General features: G+C 35.5%; 1 protein-coding gene across 1 annotated transcript in view; it reads left to right on the forward strand.

Annotated features, from left to right (window-relative positions):
* Positions 1-13,772, forward strand: part of GRIK2 (glutamate ionotropic receptor kainate type subunit 2) — a 791,214-nt gene that overhangs the window by 483,403 nt on the left and 294,039 nt on the right. Inside the window, exon 10 of the mRNA XM_072642936.1 lies at positions 4,496-4,609. Coding sequence (XP_072499037.1) covers positions 4,496-4,609 — 114 coding nt within the window. The remainder of the gene's footprint in view (positions 1-4,495; positions 4,610-13,772) is intronic.

Consider the following 13,772-nt stretch of genomic DNA (forward strand, 5'->3'; position numbering starts at 1 on the left):
TAAAATAAAGACTCGATATAAAATGTTATATAATATATCTATTCTGATATGGAATGATGTGGTCAAAGCTGTGATTTTAAAATCTCAATATTTAAAATATGGAGTATTGGGATGTCAGCCTAGAATGAGCAAAACTAGAGGTTGGACGCTTATATACCCATCTGTGATTGGGAGAAATGGGTTAGAATATTCATGGAACAACTACTACAGAAAATAATTGTAGAAAAACATGCAAAAACTGCTGTCAGAAAAAAATTTCAGATTAAAAACATGCAAATATACAGTGAAGATATATTGTTTATTACTTTGAAAAGGAGATAAGTATAATGACACAGCTTATAAAAAATATGAGGACAATAGTTTTTAGGTACATTGTGAATAAGGGGGGGAAATAGTACCTACCCCCAAGATTTGTATTCTAAGATTCATGCAGATTCAGACAGAGAAATAGATTGTTGAGGGGAGGGGGGAAGCCAATGTTAGCTAAAGAGAAAAAGTCACATAGGTCAATATGTATATATGTATGTTTATACATATATGTATATATGTAAATTTCTCTGTCTATCTCTATATCCCTATCTATCTATCTTAGTTAATATATTCTTGGTGCAACAAGTCCATAATTATTTGTTTGAAAGAAAAACTGGTTGCACTGTTATAGCCAAAATGTTGTGAACTTAGAAAATAAGTGGCAAAGACCAACTTTGAACAAATATTTAGCTTTTTATATAATGAGATGAACCTGGTTAATAAGTTAGAAAATATAATCATTAAGTTTGAGAATGATTCCAATATGATAATAGAAAAGCACAGATGGTATATTGAAATTTACAGGACCACAGACATTGTACCAATGCCTAAAAATAAAGAAATGAAGGGCTATAGTAACACATAAAGGACAGGTATAATATTTAGATTGCATGTTAGACTTCAAAATAACCATTTTTAAAAAAGCAATTTTAATCAACTGATTGGTATGGGTTATACTACAGATAAAAACACATCTGGATATTTGTTTTTCACTGAGTCAAATAACTTGTTTTTGTTAATTGACTCATTTTGTCATGGTTGATACGAGCCTTAATTTTTCCCCTATGAGAAGGTATACGTGAATGTGACAGCATCATTATGAACTGAGAATTGATAGTGTTCACAAGGAAATCAGTGTGTTGCTTTAAAACAAAACCCTGTAATATCAATAAACAAATAAAAGCATTTACTTTATAGGAATCTCAGTGTTCTTCCATTGTCCTGATCAGACTCTTAGTGTAACTCCACATGTTTTCCTGTATTCTACAACTAAAAAAGGATTCCTGTAGCTTAGAGAGAGTAAATAAATTTGAGGAGAAAGTAATAAAGGTGAATAAATGGGTTAGGAAACTGGCCTATGAGGAAATATGAAAGGAATCGAAAAGTTATCTGGAAAAGTGGATTGTGAAGGAAGACTGTGACTGGAAAAACAGTATGGCATAGTCAATCCATTAGTCATTAAACAGTTACGAAGTTTCTGCTATATACCAGGTACTGTGCTAAGCATTGGGAAACAAAGAGAAGCAAAAGACAGGCCCTGCTCTCAAGGAACTCACCATCAAGTATGGGAGGCAATATGTGAACAACTATGTACAAATAAGCTATTTACAGGATAAATTGGAAATAATTAGATGAGACTTGAAGGAAGCCAAGGAAGCAGTAGGTGGAAATAAGGAGGGAGAGAATTGAGCCAGGGGGAGCAGCAGCCAGGGAAAACATCATGAGGTAGAGATAGTCTTGTATGAGGAACAGCGGGATGTCCTATGTCACTGCATCACAGAGTACATGAGGGATGGAGTGTCAAGAGTAAGAATGCTGGAATGACAAGAGGTGCGGCAGACTATGAAGGACTTTAAACTACAAACAAAGGATGTTTTATCTGATCTTGTAGGTTGTAGGAGTAACTTATTGAGTGGGCATGACAAAGTCAGACATGCACTTTAGGAAGGTCACTTTGGCAGCTGAATGGAGGATGGGCTGGAGTTGGGAGAGAATTGTGGCAGACCAATAAACCAGGCATGAAGGAATGAGGAATTGCACCAGGGAGGTTGTGGTGTCCAAAGAGACAAAGGGGTATGTGAAAGATGTTATGAAAGTAAAATTAAAATGCCTTAACAACAGATTGTGTAAAAGGGAGTGAGAAAATGTGAAGAGTTGAGGACTTCTGGGTTGTAAGCCTGAGTGACTGGGATTTTGATGGTGTTCTTGACAGTAACAGGGAATTTGGAAGGGGGAACAGTTTTTGGGGAAAGATGAGTTCAGTTTTGGAAATGTTAAATTTAAAATGTGTAAAGGGTATCTAGTTTAAGATATCCATTAGGCAGTAGGAGATATGAGACTGGAAGTTAAGAGAGAGACTAGAAATGGATAAGATTTGCAGGTAGGTGGTGCAGTAGATAGCACACTGAATCTGATATCAGGAAGACTCTTCTTCCTGAATACAACAAATCTGGCCTCAGAAACTTATTAGCTGTGTGATCCTGAGCAAGTCACTTAACCCTGCTTGCCTCAGTTTCCTCATCTATAAAATGAGCTGGAGAAGGAAATGGCAAGCCACTCTAGGATCTGTGCCAGGAAAATTCCACATGGAATCATGAAGTATCAGACATAACTGAAAAAAATGTCTGGACAACAAAAAAGACTTGAGACTTATCAGCATAGAGATGATAACTGAATCCATGGGAGCAGTTGAGATCACCAAGTAAAATAGTCTAGAGAAAGAAGAGAAAATATTATTATTTATTGGATTTTGCTTAGGTCACTTAACCTCTCCAAGATTTTTTCCTTCTATCAATAAAATGAAGTGCTTAGACTAAGTTTCCGTCCAGTTCTAAGTCTGTGAGTCTACTTTCTTAGCTACATGAAGGTTTCTTTTGCATAAAAGAGTTACTTGTTTTTCATCTCTATTGTGGAAAACAAGCTAGACAATCTCCAGCAAGCATGTAGTCTTGGGTGATGGGGTTGGTCATGAGGTAAATAAATTATTTCATTTTTTTTTCCTGTCACATTCTCTCCTCTCGTAATCATTTTTCTCTAGTGTTGGGGGCCATTGTTGTTATTTTCTAAAATAATAGACACCTAAACATATCATTGCCAATGATATTACTTGGTATGGTGTCATTGTTTTGTCATTACCATATGATCATAAAAATACTTTCATTGCTCTTAATCTGCATGTAGAACAGACATATCAATTAGTCAATCAATAAGCATTTATTAAGCACTTGTGTGCCTAGGCACTGTGCTAAGTAAGACCTGAGGATACAAAAAAAAAAAAAAGCATAAATGTAATCAATCCCTCCTTCAAGGATTTCCTATTTTAATAGGGTAGACAACATGCACATATCTATGTAAATACAATATATGCTATAAGGAAGTAGTCCCAGATGGTGAATACAGCTTATGGGTGAGGGATGGAGATGAGAAAGGTCTTTTGAAGAAAGTGAGATTTCACCTGAGTCTTTAGCTAAGCCAGATAATAGAGAGATGCTAGACTTTATGGAGTAGACCTGGTCAGAGATGAGGAAGATCCTCTTCATAGGTGAGTGGAAAATGCACTATAGGGGGAGAAACTTGAGGCAGGGACATAAACAATAATCAATCATGTAGTAATGATGGACTGCACTAGGGTGGCAGTTACATGATAGAGACAAGGTAACATATGCAAGAGAAATGAAGGTAGAAACAAAACTTTGCAACAGATGAAATAAGTGGGGTGAGCCCAAATGAAGAGTTAAGATAATACCAGAATTGTAAGGCTGAGTGACTTGGAGGTCATTAGTGCTCTTAGTGAAGTTTGAAAGACAGGCTTTGGGAACTAAAGAAGATAGGTATAAACATTAGATAGAATGTGTCCCTTAATCTAACCCCAAGAAAAAGACGCTTAAAATATATGGGAGTGGGTAAGCAAAAAGGGTTGAGGAAGTGAAGAAATTTTTATACTGTTTTCCTTGAAGGTCCTTTAAAAATAAGAGAGACTATTACTTATCTAGGATGTTAAACAAGGAAGCCATTCTAAGGTTCTTCTAAAACCTAATTCTATAGATAACCATATTCTGCCCTGTGTTTTCATTTTATCCTGTATCTTCTTACCTAATTTATTTAGAATGAGATTGGGACATATCTAGTTAACAGTAAAGGATATAGGCTATTAATGAGTTTCTATCCGACTCTCAAAGTATCATCCAGTGTGGTTTATCTTGGTGAATGAAAGTTTGAATGGAAATCTAAGTACTTAGACTGACTCTAGAAATTCAGGCATCATTTTGTTCCTTAATGTCACGCTTCAACAGACCCTCTTCACAGTGCAGTGAATCATGCTTTAAACAAGCAGTCTTTAATATAACGACAGCAGATAATGTAGCAGAGGTGAATAATAAGTGTTGGCAGTCTTAACTTTTCTCTGACAGTACTCTCTTCTAGGTGCCTGATAGACAACTGATAAAGTACATATGCTTTTTTATAGATTGGAACTTGGGATCCAGCCAGTGGCCTGAACATGACGGAAAGTCAAAAGGGAAAACCTGCCAACATTACGGATTCTTTATCCAATCGTTCTTTGATTGTTACTACCATTTTGGTAAGTAATTATATCCACATTCCTTTTAGAGAAATATTGATGTGCATAAGTTGGATGGAAAAGGATATTCTAATTGGGACACTAATGAACAGTATGCAATGTATTTTACAGTTTTTTAGCAATTACTGTATAATAGATGAGCCAGTGTTAATTTAGTCACAGATTTTTATTTTGTTAGGCTTCATTGATGTGAATTACTTTAATTTGTGTGCTGCCTCTTTGATTAATAATTTAGGTTTACATGTTAGCTGAAATCTTTAAGTTTGTACAAAATGAGTTAAAATACCAGTCTTTTCAATGTCAGGCTTTGGGATAATGTACAAATAAGGGCAAATGAATAGTAGGAAATGAATTTCAATTTTGCTTTCATTTCCTACAGATTTATTTCAGTGTCAATAGCACATTTCCCCCGATATTTTCCCACTAAAATTATGTTTTAACCCTGATCTGGTTTAATTGTTTTCATCCTGAAGAAGCACTTTTTCTTTACTAATCTTCCTAATGAAATTAAATGATTTTTTCCCTAGTAAGACACATTTTCAGTAACAAGAGAATTAAATTAATGTTGATAAGCTAGATATTTTTACCTCTCTTATAATTATGCATTTTAAATGAGCTCACACAGCAATGATCACTTATACCTATGCCACCATTTGGAAAAGCAATTTTCATTTGAAGATAAAGGAGCCTCTCTTTTGTAGTTGGTAGTCAGTACTTTCCACCTACCACAAAAATCTAATTCCCAAGTCTTAACATTTTTAAAAACAATTGGCAGTAATGTGGGATTAATGTCCAAACAGCCAGCAAGTAGAAAGATTTATATGACTGGTAAATTTGATTTATGCTAACAACTCTAGCCAGATTGAATGAATTTTCTTGTCCTTTTAGTCATGACAAGAAATGCCAGCATCATAGATAAGACAAAATAAACACGTTTAAACATGATGAAACTTGATCAGAAAGTACAACTTTATGCCAGCTGAGTACTCATGAATTGACAGCGATAGAAATCACTGTGTCATTTTTGTTTGTTTCTGTCACACCAGTGCTTTGGAATGGTAATTACTTATAGTAGTAAACTCAAATTCCTCTGCCTAGCTTTCAATGTTTTTTGGGGTCTGGCCTCACTTAACCTATCCAATCTTATCTTCCATTGCTCTACAATGGCATTGTCATTTCTATCTCCATTCCTTTCATCATTCTGTTTTTGATCTCCAGAATGTCTTGGCTTTTCACATTCTCTCCATCTCTTAATACTCTGCTGAAGTCTGATCTCCATGAAGATATTTTGGACTTTCTGAGTTCACACTGACTGCATCCTTCTCTAAACTTCTATTGCAGAAGGGTTGAAAAGAGCTGGCAACATTCCCAAGCATTACCCAAACCAGATTAAAATGTAATGGGAAATAATTAACAAAATAAATAAAATGTGATAGAACATAAATAATATCAATATGTAGTTTTCTGAGTCAATATATAGCCTGTAGGTGTCTTTATATGTGGTTTAGTGGCCCACATTTCTATTTGAATTTGACACCACTATTATACTATCCTTGTAGTTAAGTCCCATACCGTAAACATTTATCTGTATCTTGTGTCATTATTTTCTAGCTCTTTTATGTGTGTTAATCTTGTTCCCAGAAGAAGGTTTTAAGCTATTTTAGGCTAGGAACTATTTCATCTACTTCTTTTTTATGTACCATACTCAAAAATGGTTATATGGACAACCAAGGTGACCCATGTCAACGTTGAAAGTGTACTTTATAATTTTATGATATAAACTCATAAATATTTGCATAGTTTATTTTTATTTAGATAACTTCTTCTTACTTTTAACTTAGACTTAGGTGACATAAATTACTAAGAGAACACTAGTACACCTAAAAACATGAAAAACTCAGAAACAGAGTAAGGACTTGGTGACTTCTAAGATCCCTTGTGGCTCTGAATCTATGACCTTATGAAGTGGAGGATATAAAATTTGATAACATAAAAAATATAACATTGTATTATCTATAATATAGTTATATGTTATATAATATTATATGGAGATTATATAAATATAATCTATCCCCCACATTATATAACATGGTTAACTTATTTTAATCTTTTATGAGGAGTGGAGAAAATTTATATGTAGTGATAAGGCCTTTAGCTCACTCCTCAAATACTTTGAGGAAGGATTCCAGGTGCTTGAATAAAGCTATCCATTTCAATTTGCCTCTACAAAAAGATCCCAAGGTTTCTCTTCTGTCATGCCTCATCCTGTGTCTGTTATGCTACTTGAAGAACCAAGAAGGCAATCTATATTGCATTATCTTCAACGTGCCATGCTTTACTGTAATCATGGTGCCCTATTTTTCCTATGTGCTTCCTTTTATTCGAATATCCTATTTATATGCTTCTGAGATAACTCATTTATTTGGACAGTTTAGTGAAAATAAGAATCATACCATTTCAAAGCTGGGAGTGAACTCAGTCAAACCCAAAAAAGAATCTATGAGAAAGCTTACAAGTGGTTCATCCAGCCTTTTGTAAAAGACCTATAGTAAAATGCACTGTATCTCAAAGTGGACTGTTCCACTTTTGGATATCTCAAATTGTCAGGAAGTATTTTTTCCTCTTCCTTATAATAATCTTATATTTACATTCTCCCTACCTGAGCTTGACTTTCACCAGTCACTTCTAGCTTTGCCTTCAGGGGGAGAACAAGTCTAATCCCTTGATAATTCTCATTATTAAGGATAAGTACTACAGCCTTCATGGGCCATTTCTTCTTTAGTTTTTTTCCCCATTTTTTATACTTGTTATTATTTTTGATCACCAGTCCTCATATTAGTTTTCAGGAGGACTGGTACTTCAGGTGTGAAGGCTTGCCAAATTTTTTTCAGGGCTATTCATCCATCATCCAGTGCTGATCTCCACCAGACTCACTCAGTTCTCATCTATGGCTCTAAAAAGCTGTTGCAGGCACAACTGCCACACACTGGTAAACTATCTCAGCAGACCAGCTAAACCAGGATGAGGATAATTACAGGTCTCAGACCTGCCTGAGGATGTCTGTCCTAAGCATGAGAAGAGTTAGGGGAATGTCTTTCCTAAGCATGAGAAGATTCTTCCTGGCAGAGTGGATACATGAGAATAGTTGGTTCCAACAGCCATGAAGGTGGCTGACAGTGGACACTATATAGCACTTAGAACTGGGTCGGGCATCTGAGATGCCAAAGTCATCCACTACCTCCCAGCCTGTCAGCAGGACTTTTGTCCTGCCACTGGACTTTGATGACTCATGAAGAGAGAGTGAGGCTGACAACTTTGTGCAACTCTGCCTCACTTAAATCCAGTTCACTTTTAAGTCAAGACATAACCCTGTGATGTCAATAGTCCTCTTTGAAAACAAAGGACAAAAAGCAACCACTAAAACAGTGTCTTCACCATTCTATCTGTCCTTTTTTGACTACCTTCAAACTTATTTATATCCTTCTAAAAATCCAGTGTCCAAAATTGAAGATAATACTCTAGATGCAGAATGATGGCAATTACATTGGCATTTTTGACTGCCATTTCACATGGTATCTTATAAGTAGTTGTAACACATTTTAATTTAAACTGAGTAGTTAATATGGGGTGGAGGAATACTTGTTTGAATAGCCACATGTCGAAAAAGCCTACAATAACAATTTACTATCTTTTGTAATTCCTGGCCCAACATGTATCTTGGTTGAAAACTAATTCTCTTAATTCAGTGCTTTCCAAACTGGGTGCCTTGAAACATCATTAAGTCATCATGACCAGACTGATGAGTCAGAGGAAATCTGGACTTTGCCTCTAAAAGTATACAGCTGCTCATTCTGAGGCTGCTCAGATGCCCTGGAGCCTTCTTCATTCTACTTCCTACCTAAATCTCACTTAAAACCAATTGACTCTTCAAGTTGGCAGCTAATTTCGATCATTGTAGATCATCTGAAGGTGATATTCAGGTTCCCAAATGTGACCAACCTACTATAATTTTCTAGTGGTTTCTGATTTTTTTTCTTTTTCTCCAACATACCAGATACTTTATTTTCAAAAGCATGCAACAACTTGACGATAAAATTGCATCATGAAATGCCATGAGCCTTTCCGCCCTCCCTTCTCTTGCCAGTCCCTGGGAACATATATATGATATACCTGATCAAATTAAAACATTTGCTAAGGAGACCTAGAACAAATAATAATTTAGTAAACTTTTTGGGGGTAATGTTTCATTTATAATACACCTTTTAGCCTACTTCCTTTCAACTTCCACTAGCTCTGTCAGATTGAGTCCTTAGAAGGTAACTGCTATTTCTTCCAGAAATGTTCTAGGGATAATTCTATTACTCATAAAGCTCTATCTGGTGTTTTTTCTAATATCAGTTAAACAGTTGATGTCATTTAGTCAATCAAAGTTAATAAGTTTTTAGAAAGGACTACTTACTACTTTGAAATACATTCTCTCCTTGCACACACTAGACCGTAGGAGAGAGTGGATTCAGGTTTAGAGAACACAATTGGTAAAAGTGTAGCTCATAGCTCCTGATTTCTGGAAGTCCTTTTCTCCATTTGTAGAGTCCTCATGGAGTCCTACCTTGGTGTGTTTAGCTTTTTGATGAATTCCAAGGTTCAGTACCTATGTAAAGTCTCAAAGTTACCTTTCCTTTGTACCTTTTCCTTTGTCTTTAGCTGTTGATGCAAATGCTACTGTTAACCACTGTATTACAGGGATGCTTCTACTGAAATCCATTGGAAGCCCTCATCATCTTATCTTTAAACATTCATGAGGTCATTCTGTCTTCAAGGGAAGAGGAGTCTAATACTCTTTTGTCCCACAGACCATTTCCATTCAATGACTTAGCTGAAGGTTCTTCACCACCAGGCTTGCCTGTTATTAGAATGCTGGATTACCTACTTGTTGGAAGTTTTATATGAATTGCACAGGACATAGTGGATTCTCTTTGATCAAGCACAAAACCTGTTTTCCCTCATTGGTTTTTATTCCATTTGTTCCTACATTGCTTCTTCGATTGATTGGTTGATTCTATAACTCAAAGAGGCATGGGTGTTGAATAAATGTAATAATACCTGGTCCTAAAACTTCTTGTTAGTTACCTTAATTATGGTTGAGTAGTATAGGGCAACACTCTGACATACTCATATAACTGTTAGATTGATCAGGAGCTTGGAAAATCCACAGTTAGAGTTATGGCTTTGTTTGATGCAAGGCCCTGCCTTGTTGTACTCCAAAGCAGCAATTGTCTATAGAGCCCCGTGGTCAGTTGTGGTCAACGTGCCTTTCTTCCATGTGTTTAGCATGGTGATAGTAGACCAGTCATTTACTCAAAATTATGCTTCTGGCTCCTTCTGTTACTGTCACAAAATGGTCATTATATTAAACCACTAAACTTGTGTGTGTGTGTATGTGTGTGTGTGTGCATTTATAATAGGCAAAAAAAAAAATTTGCAGTGTGGTTTTCTTTTTTGCTTGTTTTTAGAAACATATTTGATGGCATAGCATACCTTCAGTGCAGAAGCTAGAAAACAGTTTGTTCAAATATGAAGATCTGGGCAAAAGGAACTAGGAGACCCTTATTTATGTCTGGACTCTTCCATTTACTGTTTGTTTGACTTTGGAAGAGTCTTTATTCCTTAGTGTATTCATTTCGATAATGAGGGCAATAAGATGAAATGATTTTCAAGGCTTCCCTGGCTGGTCTAGCACCCTCTGATTTATTTAGTTGTCTTCTGGTTCTTTAGATCCACTAAATAGTATGATTTTTAGATGAGCTGACTGACTTTTAAGTTCTTACATAGTTGTGTTGTGTGGTTTTTCAATCAATGCTTATTTCCTCTCAGGTCCTCCACCCTCCCCACCCCCATACAAAAACAAAACAAAACAAACAAACAAACAAACAAAAAAAACCCCAACACTAGGGCTGTCCTTATGTGCTGAGTGCTTTCCACTATGCCTCTCTGTGGAACAATTGATTTTTATCCATTAAAAGGATTAGTTAATGCTACTTTCAATGCTGAGTTTTATTTATTTTTTCCCTTTCTATGGCACTTTGGTGTACAAATTCCTTTGGTAACTTTGTTATCGAAGTCTGTTTCTCTGGAGGAGGTTGTTTCTTTCCTGTGGCTCTCTGAATTTAACAAATGTGCTTGCACCTGTCAAGCAGAATAGCTGCATTTCCCCCCACCCCTGCACTTAACTCAGTAGGCAGATTTTCATCTCCACCCACCCACCATCCCATAAGCACACACTCTTTCACTCCCATCATCTATTCAGTTTAATTCATTAAGCTAATTGACATTTTGTCATCATAGTTATAGGCTTATGCTATACCTACACATGTACAACTGGGGGGAAAGTTCTTAGCTATGAAAAAAAATTTTATGAAAATAGAAAATTGGACAAAACAGTTACAGTGGAGCTCTCATCAATCTTTCCCCCACCTCCACGGTAACTTTGCTTTCTGTAGTTGTTTATATGAAATAAAAAGTAGATTTGTCAAACCATAATTTCTACTACAAAACATTTTGCTACTGATCTATTATTTATTTTTTATTATCACAGAGCAATTGTAATAACAAGCCTTTATAGGACAACCTGGAGTCAGACATGGACGTTGCAAAGCAGTACTGTGTCATTAAGAATAGTTTCCTCCTTCTATCATCCCCATTTCTTCCCAGATTCCCTAAGACAGTACTTTCTAAAGGGCATTCTGTAGAATCCAAGTGCTCTATGTCTTGAGAAAAGTTTGCTTCTAGCAATGTTTTTTACCCTCTAAAATGGGGTTCGTAATATCTTTTAGATTATGGGGTTGATGTTCCTATGGCAGTTTGGTTAAGCAGCTTGAACCCCTTCTCAGAATAATGTTTTTAAATTTTAAAAAATACATAGCATTACAAAGGAAAACAAGAGAAATAATTATGATAAAATATAAAAATCAAATATATATTTTAAAAGTTTACATACCCCAGCCTAAGAACTAATCTAAAATATTAGACGTAAATAATGTTCATATCAAAATTACAATACTCTGTATGTTTATTATGGTAATAGGTTTAATTTTCATTATAATGTTTCATAGTTTTACTGACTCCCCTTTTTTTCTGGGGACATTTCATACCTTCCAGCTTCTTTAAGAAACATACATGGCCTTTGTCAGGAAATGTTAAGTCCCAGAGTATTCAATGGCTGATTTCATTTGGAAAATATTGGTATAAATTATATTGTAGAGCCAATATGAAACAACAGTAAATATATTAACTTTTGATTTCCTAATGTTCCACTGAAAGGATTATTTCCCAGTGCATTTTCCTGTATTCATTTATTCCAAAAATATTCTGCTCCTAATCCTGCACTCCTTAATCCTCCTAATATAGTTTACTCCAAATAGCAACCAAGGTCCTAGACTAGATGGTGGTTAGTGAAGTTAACTTTCTGATCTAATATCCCTACAGCCTTATTTCATCCCCAAGGGGTAATCATTCTTTGCCATCTTTCTCTGGCTCACACTGCTTGTAAGTCAGTTAATTTTTCTCTTGGCATTCTACTTTCACAAACATCTTCTTTAATTTTCTTCCTTTCCTATCTCTTTTAACTCCTGTTCAGTATTTCTCTTCTTCCTGCTGTCCCATTTATGATCCAAGAAACAATCTTAATTATGCCACATGGGTTTTGTTTCCCTAGATATGTGTCAAAATGAAATAAGACAATATAAAACCAGTGCCACCAGCCTATAAAATTCTTGAATATACCTATAAGTTCTTTTCAGTATCACAACAAAATTATCCATTTATCTTATTAATTAATTACATTTTTCCTCAAGTACATTCAAGATAAATTACCTACATATACACATAAATGCATATGTATATATATATGTATACTTATTCAATTTTATTATTCCTATTTTTTGTTTGCTAAAAATTATAGCAGTGTTGTTTTCTACTAGCTTACACTTACAAGTCTGTACAGAGTCTGAAATGACATGGGAGTAGTGCAAAAAAATCAGCTATGAGACAGGAGATCCAGATTCTAAACTAAGCTCTGCAGCGAACTAGCTGTGAGATCCTAGGTCAGGAATTTTTTTTTTTTTTCTGGGACTTAGTTTGGTTATTTGGAAAAGAGAATAAATTTAAATGAGATGATCATTAAGATCCCTTCCAGCTCTAAACACTTATGATTTCAGCTACAAAATAAGTAAAATAGACCTTTATTCACTGTCTGAAGAACAATACCAGTCAACAAGCATTTATTAAGCTCCTAATGAATTCCAGGTACTGTGGTAAACACTTAGGATACAAAAAAGGGGAAAGGCAGTTCTTTCAAAGAGCTCACCCTCTAATGTGAGAGACAACATTGCTTTTTTATGATGACACTGTTCCCTTGTTAAAAAAACCTATAACGACTCCTCATTTCCTAGTACATTAAGCCTTGACATGTACATAAGGTATAGACAGGATACATTGAAGATTATTTTCTGTGAGAACATGTATCATGAAATCTTAGCATCTGATTTAAAAATGAAATATTGGAGCCCATTAGAGCCTTTATAAATTGGAAATGTCTTGTATAGCTTACCCAGAGAAAGGAAAGCCAAATGTTGGAATATGGATTACAATAAAATGGAATTAATAAAGGGCTTAATGGGCACCTCGGTGACACAAGAAAAAGTGCTGAGTCAAGAAGACTCATCTTCCTGAGTTCAAATCTGACCTCTGATACTTCCTTGCTGTGTCAACCTGGGCAAGTCACTTAATCCCATTTGCCTCAGTTTTCTCATTGGTAAAATGAGCTGGAGAAGGAAATGGCAAACCAGTCCAGTAGGTTTGCCAAGAAATCCTCAAATGGAGATCTGGAAGAGCTGGACACAACAGAAGCAATTGAATACAACAAAGGACTTAAATGAATAGTTATTATGGAGGAAGTAGCAGCGTAAAGAGAGAGTAGAATCTTGTGTTACTAAGAATAATTCAGGAGGAGGAATAGCATGAACAAAGTCATAATGTTCTAAAGAAGACGTGTTCACTCAGAAGTCAGTAGAAGATGATTGAATCTTTGACAGGTAGCTAGCAGGGCTGAACAGATCCTCCATCCCAAATCCCTGATTTTCAGATGATGAAATTGAAGCCCAGA

The sequence above is a fragment of the Notamacropus eugenii genome, chromosome 2 (assembly GCF_028372415.1).
Source record: "Notamacropus eugenii isolate mMacEug1 chromosome 2, mMacEug1.pri_v2, whole genome shotgun sequence".
In the NCBI taxonomy this organism is placed as follows: domain Eukaryota; kingdom Metazoa; phylum Chordata; class Mammalia; order Diprotodontia; family Macropodidae; genus Notamacropus; species Notamacropus eugenii.